The 12,084-nt window shown below is 41.4% G+C and overlaps 1 protein-coding gene across 1 annotated transcript in view; it reads right to left on the bottom strand.

The window, feature by feature from the left end:
• Positions 1 to 48: 48 nt before the first annotated feature.
• The window catches only part of LOC118403654 (molybdenum cofactor sulfurase-like), a gene marked incomplete in the record, with an annotated part of 12,283 nt that continues 247 nt past the window's right edge, over positions 49 to 12,084 (bottom strand). The window contains 14 exon segments of the mRNA XM_035802427.1: positions 49 to 808; positions 1,376 to 1,480; positions 2,059 to 2,175; positions 2,511 to 2,632; positions 3,064 to 3,182; positions 3,978 to 4,065; positions 5,345 to 5,507; positions 6,320 to 6,483; positions 6,846 to 7,266; positions 7,534 to 7,650; positions 8,098 to 8,297; positions 9,379 to 9,455; positions 9,819 to 10,583; positions 11,465 to 11,621. Of these exon segments, the coding sequence (XP_035658320.1) occupies positions 707 to 808; positions 1,376 to 1,480; positions 2,059 to 2,175; positions 2,511 to 2,632; positions 3,064 to 3,182; positions 3,978 to 4,065; positions 5,345 to 5,507; positions 6,320 to 6,483; positions 6,846 to 7,266; positions 7,534 to 7,650; positions 8,098 to 8,297; positions 9,379 to 9,455; positions 9,819 to 10,583; positions 11,465 to 11,621 (2,717 nt within the window).

The raw sequence follows: 12,084 nt of genomic DNA on the forward strand, positions 1-12,084 counted from the left end.
CAAACAAATTCAGTTCTGCTTCCAATTGAAAATTGTTAAGGTGTCCATCTTCAATCTCTTTTGACATATTATATATAATAGAATCATTAGCTAAACTATATATTTATATCAATTAAATGCATGTAATTAGCTATAAGTCTTAAACATTGGCTTAATACTTCTTGAGCAGCATTTTTGCCCATTGCATAGGGTTTTGACATAGAATCTTATTTGAAAACATTGCATGATATATAGAGGCCATATCTTTGGATGTCTGTAAAAAAATTATAATTATTATTATTAAAAGTAAAAATATTATTTCAAATAGCTGTACTGTACTTTGAAATTTCCCTGTGCAAAGATAAGGCCACTCATACTTTTTCTAGAGATCATCAAATTTAGCTTATTTTACAATAAAACATTTCATTCTGCCAATAACATCTACTTCAATATCTTATTGAATTGGCTGTGAGACACAAGGTCTGCCTAACTATACATGTATGATACATTTTATGATAACAGTTCTGTGACAATTATAACAAATTAATCATTTCCATAGTTTTGTAACAATCATTTTTTACAGTTTTGTGACACTATTTTTTTGTAACTTTGTATAGTACTTGATCAATCTAAACACGAAGTGCATATTCTTTGCAGCAATTGCTCTAGCGCATAGTCCGTATGTTGTGTTTGATGTAGTCAAATTTCAGTGACGTAGTGATTGTTGTCAGTCTGTTGCCATGGTAACAGGAGTGACCTCATCTCCGACCTGTATGCAGCATGGTTCTGTGCCGGCCATGTTGTGGACTAGGTGGATGCCAAATGGAACCTGGAGAGGGGGGTGCAACAGAGAATAATGTTAACATAGATGAAGTGATAACGTTTTTCATATTTTTGACACTTAACAACTCGAGGAAAGATAGAACCAGTTGGTTCGAAATCAGTTGATGTGCCACTTATCTTGTGCCCTTGGGAAGAAAGGCACTTTACACAACTTTCCTCACTTCATTCATCTGAAAATGGGTAGCATTACCTAGCTTTGATTAGGGCCGTCTGTCGGATAGAACGTTAAATGAAGGTCCCGTGTTTGAGGAGAGCCATATCGAAAAGAGTAGTGCCAGAGTTATGTTATGTTATGACATCAGCGGTATGCTAATGAACAACTGTTGTATCACCAATATGGTAATGAGGAAAGTGTCCCGGATGTTCTCCGCCATGTTGTTGTGAAGCCAGTCTGAAGCACATTAGTTTACTACTGACGTAGGGCACCTTCTCGGTGTGAGTGGATCAAATAAATATGACCAGATCATATGCAGCGTGTATTGTTCAGCACAAACCTGGTGTGTTTCACCTTAATGTGTTTACTGGGTGTGCAAAACAAACAAAAAAAACTGACCTTCTTGCTGCGGAGTTGAAACAGGGTCATGAGCGGCTCCTTGCTGCGCTGAGCCGTCGCCTGGTCTAAACAAACCATCTGACATCGACTGCACTGGCCTCGAGACTGCAGAATCACACAGACAAGAATGTTTAGTATTTCCAAGGATATTATATAATGCCCTTAATATAAGGAAGGGGTGGGTATCAGTTTGGTGTACCGGCACAAAACAGTTTTTTCTTGTTGGATCAAGTCTGGGTTCAGGTCCGGACCGGGACCTGATCCTCTGGATTTGAACAGGACCTGTACCTGAATTTTCTGTACCAGTACCCATCCCTCAAACATCATTTCAGGGCTGTCTTCTGCTTTAAATTTTTCTCATCCCTGTCAAATTTTCAAAAATAGAGATTGCAAACATTTTAACAAGGATTGAAGTGACAAAACATGGTATGACAGCAAACAAATATTCTATTCCTGTAGTCAAGAAGTGCATAAGGTGACACTTGGTAGACTAGGATCACTACAACTATGTAGTAACACTCAAGCTACCTCATTACATATACAAAAGTAGTATCATTTCTACAAGTACTCTCAAGGCAGAGGGGAAGAAGATGTCTTTTTTTGTAATTTTAATCAGGCTAAAACTGTTGTGCACCAATGTGATCCATACAATCTACTTGCTGTGGCCTATCTGAAACAATGACCTGAAACTGCTGCCCTCCAATCATCACTTCTGACCACTCATCCTCCTCATAGGCCTGCCTGCTGTCAATCACCAGGTTGCCACGAAAACGGAGTACAAGGTCCTCTATGGGGATGACCTGTAGGAGAAAACAAAGACCTTGGTACGTAAAGTTTAAAGGACTAATTTTTCAAATTTTCCTTCTAGCTCTCTCTATACATGTCTATATACTACAATCTTTTCCTTTTGCTGCAAAGCAGTCAGTAATGTACCCCATTTCTTTAGTCTGAAATGACCCAAATAGGCTCCAAAACATGTTTTACTCAACTTGGGCAAATAATCTACACATTTGAGCGACCAGTGGACTACTTGGACAACTGTGTGGCCCAAGGGCTCACAAAATGGAAATGGTTACAGTCCTATATGCAATATGTTGTGGAGAAGAAATTAACTTTTAATTGTCTAACAACTGACCATGTTGCTGTTGGCTGCAATCTGCTGCTGCAGTTCCCTCACACTTGCACGGGAGATAAGAAGGTACTGAGACTCGTTGGCCAGGGATAGGGAATACTTTCCATCGGATGAGTCATCTCCAGCTGCAACACACACATAAGGCACATTTGTTTTAACCTTTATTTATTAGAGAGAAGCTCAAATTGGCCTGCAGGTCAGTTTTTATTGAGGTCGTGAAGGGGGTAAGGATCAGATAGAATATAAGAGAGATACAGATCACATTACATATACATGATACAAAAACATATAGTACAGCAAAAGCTCAGGGTTCATAGTCCGTGTCAGTTCGTTTTGGTCATTTCTTTTACTTCAAGAGTCTCTGAAAGGAGGACATACTTGGAGCCATATGTGTGTATGGTAGTAGGTCGCTCCAGACATTTGGTCCATGGTAATATCAACTTGGTCTGTCAACATACATGAAAATTATGAAACCATTTTCTCCATGATCTCAAAAGTTATGTTTCAGCTGTGAACATGACAAAATGGTTGGAGGATCTATAATCTATGTCCTGACCTCGATTGACCTTACAGTCCCTGTCGGAATCCGGGTTCTGTCGCACAAGGCGGCAAGGTCGCCCGAGAAATCTTGTCAACCAATCAGCTGCCTCGTTTCCACAGTCAAGGCCCATTATCCTGAATATAACAACAAACAAAACTAGAAAGGTAACGTTTGCAAGCAAATATATATAATGTTTACCTTGACATGTTGTAGTCTGGCAACTGTTATGTTTATTCTTATTCCAACACATTTCTAAATTCAGTGACCCAGCCCGTCTAGCTCTGTACTAAGCCATTTGCTACATTATGTAACCAAACACCACAGGGTGCCTGCTTCATTACCAGTAACCATGGTGACAGCCGTCTGGTCCAGGTCGTTGACCTTATTTGTTTGGAGAAGGAGAAGAAGAAGGAACAGAGCAAAAACAATTTGTTTACCTTCCGTGAAGGTAAACATAAAAATGCTATCAATAATTAGGAAAACAACTGCGGAGGTTCCCATATTGAGTGACCAGTTACTGTTACTATGTTTTCATATGTTATCATAATATAACTTGACTTAATTTTATGGATGACATCCCATCCTTAGACAAGAATGGCAATAAAGACATAATTGACATGGCGATGATTGTCTCTTACAGTCTTATTAGAGGTGAACCAAGCCTAGTAAAAAATGTACTGGATGTTTAGTCCTGTGGTTTGGCAGCATTTTTTTGCTGGATTTTTATTTTTGCCCACGTGCATTAGTTTTGGGGTCTCCAGAGGACGGCATCCATAATCAAGTCAGTGTGGCCTTACGGTAAGTTACCTTTGTAAAGATATACATTTGATTACATATTCTATACTGCAGTGTTTTCTACTCTTAAGTGGCATCCCTTCTAAGGTATTACTTCTAAATGTTGACTGAGGGTATAAAGGGGCCTGGCATACCTGTCTCCACACACCTTACTCTGACACATGGAGGCCTCCACATCCCCCATCCTGGCACAAGTGAGGGACACATTCAACAGCTTCATTCCTGTCAAACATAACAAATAGAAATTAAACCCTTTAAAGAAATCAACTAATCATTCATCACTTCAAAAATTGATCTGCACAGGAAATGAGAGGTTTCATTCCTCTGTGAAATATTTAAAAATTCTTGTCTTTGACCCCATTCACACTCAGAAAAACGATTCGAATAAAACATGTTATCCGAATAAAACTACCCGATCCGAATAAAACTTAGCAGTATGAACGCTCCCAAATCACTTGGATTTCATCGATTCGAATCCCTCGCGATCCACCTCGGGGAGGTGGGTAAAACTCCGGGAAGTGGATAAAACTGCGCCGCGGGGAGTCTCGATCCGTGCGATTCGGCAGTGTGAACGCGCAAGTGGATAGGATTCCGCTTATTCCGGGGTGTAACGCCATTCATCCGGGAACTTGGGGTCATACTTCGAAACACTACACACGCCTGATTGCTTCGTTTTTCAGCGAGCATTTTCCGCCGTATTTTACTTCCAACAACAATAAGTGGAAAGAAAGGGAAATCTTCATCATTCGCCAAGTGGACACCGTAACAAACGAAGCTGTTTATTTCCATCTGGGGGTGGGAGGAGACGCAGAAAAAGCTCGAGAAGGTTCATAAAAACAGGAACATTATAATATGAAGATATATCCGAAGGAATGGCGGAGCATGGAGTTGAGAAATCCCTCGACCAGTGCAGAAATAAAGTGAAGAAACTCACCGCTAACTACCACAAGACGTAGCGATACATCTGTGAAACGCAACTAACTGCCGTTAATGTTTTATTCAGATAAGACTGAGGGCGCACTAATCGGATTGCTGAAGAGCAGTGTGAACACAATTTTGGATCGGATAGAAAAATTTTTATTCGGATAAATGTTTTATTCGAATGTTTTTCTGAGTGTGAATGGGGTCTTTAAGTTATTGAAACAAGAGGCGAGTAGAAACAGTCTCCTGGCTCCCGGGATTCAAACCTGGGCCGCCAGATCACAAACCCAGCACCACTAAAAAACCGTTACACCCGAAGCTCAGCACCTTTGGCACCATGGTCAGTTTGGCACTGTTTGAACCCCACTGTTACATCATCACTGTGAATTTCTCGCTAATTCTGCTTATGCAACTTTGGACCTCAGGTCCAAGCTTGTAAATCCTTAGTTACACCGCCTTGCTCCTCACATCTTGCCACTGTACAATATTCAAATAACTATGGACACATACTGAGACAAACAAACATACAGAAAGAAAATAATGGAGGTAATAACACCAGCAACAGCTACAAACATATCACCTTCAGCTGAGAGCTGCAGTACCCCTTCAGTCAGGTAGATGGCAGGCCTGATCAGGCAGAGTTTGGGCTCCCTTTTCTGGCTGAGACAGACACCGCTCTCATTCACCACCATCCACTCACGGTCGTACAGAAGGCCTCGAGCACTCAGCTGCCACGACTTCACCTGTTAAGAGTTATGCAAGAATATACATGATGCTACGCGTATTGATCAATAATGTTGAGGATGATTCGGTTTTATTATTCAAACTTTAAACATTACACGCCAAAAAGTAGTTACCCAAGCACTGGATTTGATTTTGGTCAACGTTTCAGATAGTATCCACTTTCTTTCGCCAGTGACACTGAAGAGTTCTGGAAGAAAGTTTTTTTAATATTTTTACTATAAACATTTACAGCATTGCAGCCAACAAGATATGCATAGTTAGCTGAATTGCCATGTTAAACCCTAGAAAAGCAAGAAAAAGTTTTCTCTTTCCCCCTTTTATTTTAATGGATAGATACTGATTACATTACAGTAAGCAAATATTTCAAAGCAGTTCTTACCAATTTCTCCTACCATGAAGAAGATGTGTATGGTACCGCAGGGCTCGAAATACTGGGTGCATTTGCACCCAGGTGCACCCAAAATTGGTGCTCTGCACCCAATTATTTTCTTGCGTTTATGTATGTGAAGATATCAAAGTATACCTAGTATACATCATATCATCATATTCTTGACATCAAAGTGTTAGAAAGATAATAAAAATGTCTGTCATGGTACGTGTTTAAGAATTTGATAATTGTAACTAAGTTTTATTATTAGGTTATTATTTGAATTTAAGTGGTGCACCCAATTTTTTAAGCTGGGTGCACCAGTGTACCTAATCCCAAAAATGAATTTCGAGCCCTGTACCGTATTGTTATTTTTATCATATTCAACAGTATATTGTTGCAATTCAAATAAAGAAAGAACCTGTTAGCAAAAATGAAACACACCTGGAAAGCACCACAAGACTTGACAGGGTAGAGGAAGATATTTGTGAGGTGCCGCTGTGCTGGCACTTCCACCTCTCTACTTTCTGTCGGCTCATCTTTCTCCCAGGTTGTCTGAGGCACACTTCTCTCACTGTCCCTCACACTGTGAGTTTGGGAGTCCAGTCCTACATATGATAAAGATAGACAAAGATTAGTTCAAATCAATTTGCTGATTTGCTGAATGGAAACATCAATATGCTGCCAAGCTACCATTGAGCCTCCACATCTACTTGCATGTCTAACCCTTGCATGATGGGGAACATCAGACGACAAACTGGATAGTGAGCGAGTGATTGTGAGTCTGAGAGGAAAGTCAGAGTGTTCTGTGGCACACACAATTTCAGAGAGAATATACCAACAGGTCTGAAATTACAGCTTTCTTCCAAGCCTTCTGTTTTTCATTGGCCATCTTGATTCAAATATTAGCGAGCCAAGGAAATATACTTTAAGTTAGTCTAGCATTACAGTTGCATCACATCACTCTTACCTTGGCCTTTGGAACTTTTCTCCTCAATTTCCTTCTTCAAGGAAACACTACGGTCTTCTTGAAGACAGTCTGCTTGCTTCTTAGGTTCATTTTTTAGTCCTGAAGACTGCAGGGTTGCTGATGTCTTAGCACAAGTACTTCTTGTATTCACTTCTGTTTCTCTCCTGTCATCCTCAGTGTCTAGCCCTTCATTTGTAGACTGCACATTCGGTGCCAGAGTTAACTCCGTATTGTAGTACTGCTCATTCTGACCATTCATGGCACCAGTGGTGTTTGGTGACTTTTCTACAAAACACTCTTGAACAAAGTCTAGAAAGAACTGTGCGTCTTCAAATGTTGACATGTAGCCGAAGGAGATGCGGACAGAACCGGTGGGCTGTCCGGAAATCAGGTCTTTGTCGTCCCCACAAGCATGGCCGGCCTGCGAAAGGAAAGAGAGACTCCAACTTTAAACTCAGGGAGTATTACAAGAAGTGTTAGATCAAAGACGGGAGATGACATTATGATATAACTTATACATATATTATATTGCCAATATTTGGATACAAATAAATGTATTGTTTAATAGCTAGATTCATTAAGCCCGTGTTAGACAATGTCTTGCTTTGAGGGACTTATTGGGCCCCCTCCTCAAAGGGGATTAATGTTAGAATAATGCTAGAATTAATGTTGGGAGGTTCAAGTTTACCTGATAGTTGTCTTTGATTTGTTGGTTGCTGAGCCCCAGGTATCTCCTACAGGCACCAGAGTTACAGAAACAGCCTGTCCGCAGGTGGATGTCATGTAAGGCTGCCAGCTTGTCAACCTGGAGTACAGTGGGATGGAGAAACAGTCAAACCTGTACAATTGCAAGTCATTTGGTCTACATAAGGATCCCAAATCCAAAATGACGCAACTGAAAGTGACCACATTTACATAAGGGCTTAAGAATCTTGATTCAAATATGATGCTGATTTCAATTCCCATACAATGATTCAGTCTTTTTTGGTGCTTAGCTTTTCCAGCTTTGTGTCAAGAACTACACATTTCTAGTCACAAAGTACATAACAAGTGTAAATCTATTTTGGCTCAGTGACAGTACATTGTACTTCAGGTTTTTGGACCTGTATTTTTCGCGGTATCAAATTGGCTCTAAATAAGTCTAATGTATTACTATGCTCTCGCCTTCCCATGTCCATATGCTTGGGCCTACCTGAAAGACATCAAGGTGCTTAATAAATAAAATGTTAAAAAAGGAGTTCACATCACCTACCTCTGAATAGCCGGCAAAGTCCCCATTGGCTCTTAGTAGGTTAAAGTTCACAATGCCGCCCTGTGTGTTGATGTCATCAAACTCTGTGTCCGTGTACACGACTGCGACTGCCTGTCCATTGTGGTGTTTGAGTGATGTCAGCTGGAGGTAGACATAGCGGGCCAGACTGAAGGTGTGCTGGGATATATGCAGCATTCCTCCTGAAACAGGATTGAACACTCGTCACTTTGAAACTTGATAGATGCTTTATATAGCCTCCATAGCAGGCTCTCTTGCCTTTTTGATCTTTTTTGGCTAGTCCCAATGACTCTCTACAGGCTGATGGCACAAATGACCCAGTATAAAAAGAAATTGCCAGCAAAAGTGTACCATGTGCCAAAAAGATGAAAAAAGGCCCAGGGAGAGTCAGCTATGGAGACTAGGGCTGGGTACCGGTACAGAAAATTCAGGTCCAGGTCCGGTTCAGGTCCAAAGGATCAGGTCCAGGTCCGGACCTGAACCTGGACCTGGACCTGATTCAGTATGACTCATACCAATGGTCCATTTCACTACAAAGAAATCTGTTTGGTGGAGTATTAGACTTACAGTTCAGTTCAGTTCAGACTTACACTGGCGTTTTAAAATACTACAACGCTAACTGCACCTGTACGATTGACTGTAAACCTTGGTAGAAATTACTATAAACTCTACTCTACTTCAGTCTTGTCAGGTTGTCATTCAACTGCAAGCGCCGAAACGTGTGAATGCCTGATAAAATGATATGTTAATTTTCTAATCGGTCCAACATCCGGTCCACCTAATTTTTTCAGGTCCGGTTTTTCTGGACCGGTCCAATAAGAAAAACCGGTTTTGTACCAGTACGCTGTACCGATACCCAGCCCTAATGGAGACTAAGAGATACTGGATATTCTACACATCCAATACATCCAACAGTCCTGATGACTGCAATTTTGGCTTAGTGGGTTGGGTGCTCACACAGTAGGTTGTGGGTTCAAAGTCATACTGAAGACTTTAAAAAATGGTACATGGTACTGCTTCATCTACTTAGTACTCAGCACTTAAGGGAAAGAGCATGGGAGTTGAACACACACACCACTACCAGTTGACTTGCCCCCTGCTGTAGTGCTTATCACAAGTGTGTGGCCCAAGGGCAAATGAAATGGAAATGGGTGCTGGCATACATGCATACACCCTGTAGTGTGGAGAGGTTTTTAATTAACTTCTGTAATTCGCACATTCATAGACCACTCGATGCATACTTGTGTGTTGTAGTTTTCCTACCAGTTAGCTTCTCCATGGTATCAAATCCATGTCTCAGAGCTATGATGTCCAAGAAAGGAAGAGTACCATCTTCAAATCTGTAAGGAACAACAAAACATGTAAGGATTTTGCTGTTGTAATATTTATAGTTGAAGGAATTTTTGACATTTAAGTTACTCAAATTGTCCTAAATCCTAGTGTTATTTTCATGTTCTAAACTTTTCATACAGCATTTGACCTACAAAACATATTTCTCAACTGGAAGATTCACAGAGTCTGATGGAAAAAAATGTGCCCTTGTACACAAAGTTTCAGAGAGTGGATTATATAGATTTACATAGATTTTCCTAACAGCCCCATATTCCTGTGTTTGTTTTTATTTTAAAATGTCTGAGAGGTAGACGTGTGTGTTGTATGGTCTAAAATGGACTGTTATGGTAATACTCATGAGGAAATGTTACCTGTCATGTAGATTTGGCCTAGGGATGTAGAACCTTCCATTGCTGGTAACAGCCATTGCTGTACCTCCACCAAAGTAAGTCTTCCTCAGCAAGTCCTCAGCATCCTTTCGTACGATCAGCGCGCCCAGTCCCGTCGGGAAGCCGAAAATCTTGTAAAAGGAGAGAGTCACAAAGTCCGCCTCACAGCAACTTAGATCGAGTTGATTTGTACTGACGTAACAAGCAGCATCGAGACATGTGTACCACTGTCCTCTACTCTCCTCACACAAGGAAAACTGCTTTCTCTTGATTTTGCTGCACCAGTCTAACGGAAATTTACGTCCTGAAAAATTGCACATGGCCGCATAGGTAAATAGGTGAGGTTGACCACTGCTTCTTGAGGTAGCATTACCGGAGTCCAGTTTCTCTGATCCCTGGAAGGTGTCCGTTTCTGCTGGAAAATGGCAAGGAACACCGTTGTTTGGTTCACAGTTTTCCATGCTATTGCTATTTTTGGAAGTCATTGTTCTGTTTTGCAGAGTTCCTTTGTCATCACAATTGCTACATCTTAGCAACTCCTCTTCTGAAACACACACTATTGTTGCCCCTTCCTTGGCGGCAACTTCGCGGACACCTAAGACGGAGGTATGATTGTCTTCCAGGTAGGAGAAGATGCTCCCGTCTTCCCAGGGGAAAGACTCTGCAAGGAGCTTCAAGGCACCTGTACAGCCTGAGGTAAAGATGACACTGTGACATTCAACACTTGTGTTGAAGTGTTGTAGAATCCTACAAAGGGAAGGTTGAAAATGTATAGTAAATAAAAACAGTCAACTTCTGTTGAGGTGAAGACCAAGGAGGTTAAAATTTTAACCTCCTTGTGAAGACAGGGGTCTACACAGATTACACCCATCATGTAATCTCCAAGTAGATTCCCAGTGGCATAAGACAGTATCAAAGCTGGCCAAGGAGTATAGCCAGCCAGCTTTGATACTATCTTATGCCGCCGGGAATCTGCTTGGAGATTACCATCATGGTAAACAATCCGCCAGTTAATCGACATGGATTGTGAGTTAGGGAGCGGCTCGGAGACGGTTGTGTAACTAATCCATGGAGTTAATTCACAAAGACATGGCGAGTCGGTGGTCGGACTGAACCATCTAGCCAGAACATAGGGGTGGTGGTCTAAACCAACTATAATATAAAACCAACTATTTCTTAGGCTACGATCTGATTACTTCTTCATGAACTAGATAGCCTGACTAAAATCGCGCCCCTAGCGGCCGGCCCTACGATTGCCGATCAAACCATTCCGGCCAAAAATAGGGGTAGGGAATCTCCCGAGCAGCCCTCGTAACTCCTGCTTTGCCTATTGGATCAGTTAGTCCTCACTCATTGCGAGCAATTGGGCTGGTCTCAATCATGATGTTTCTGACCTAGGGCGAAGAGTTGCTGTTACAGTTCCAATCATGTAACCCGTAACCTTGAGTGGCCTTCAGGCCTTGTTACATGGTGATGACCATTGAGTAAAAAAAAAAAAAAAGCCGGCGAGAGCTTGTGTAAACACAGGCTAATGAACTAGACAGCTGTCTTTAACTACAAAGGTAACAATCTCCCTACTATCACTACCCCCATGCCAAAATGAACCATTCCAAAGTTCTCTGCCTCACCTGAACCTGAGTTGATCGATGGTGTCTGTGGTGAGGCGACTACTGGCACTCCTGGTGTGTGGGTTCCCGTACACATTCGTCTGTAGGTCCTTCATGTAGGCGTCCAGCTGGCTCTGTGCATAGTGTGTGGTGCCTGTGTGGTCCAGATACACTATTCCTGGAGTAGAGACCAATGACAGGAATAACATATCAATCATAACGTTATATCAGCATAGTTTATAATAGTTATGATATGGATAAGCTTTCACAGAGATCAGAAAGCATGTGCGTCAGCAGGAATGCTATATTATGTCAAACTTTAAATATAAAGGCCAAAAAAACAAAAACAATCCTTTACTCGACCTTTGTTTCGATCTGCATAACAACAGACGGGTTTTGTTTTCTTCTTCAGGGCCCACCTTCGACATATTACCTAGAATTCCTGTCACCGCGTTTGGATCTCTGTGAAAGGGCTTACTGAAGCTGGAGGTTGCTGACAGTTACTTATTCAACGTCACCCAATCTTTTCTATTATCTCACATTTATGCAAAGAGTGGCATTACCTGTTTGGTGGGTGGGTCATGTTGGTAGCCGCAGAGACGACTGTTGGCCTATTATCGCTTATACTACTAACGCTCCCG

Source organism: Branchiostoma floridae, chromosome 16 (assembly GCF_000003815.2).
Source record: "Branchiostoma floridae strain S238N-H82 chromosome 16, Bfl_VNyyK, whole genome shotgun sequence".
Taxonomy (NCBI): domain Eukaryota; kingdom Metazoa; phylum Chordata; class Leptocardii; order Amphioxiformes; family Branchiostomatidae; genus Branchiostoma; species Branchiostoma floridae.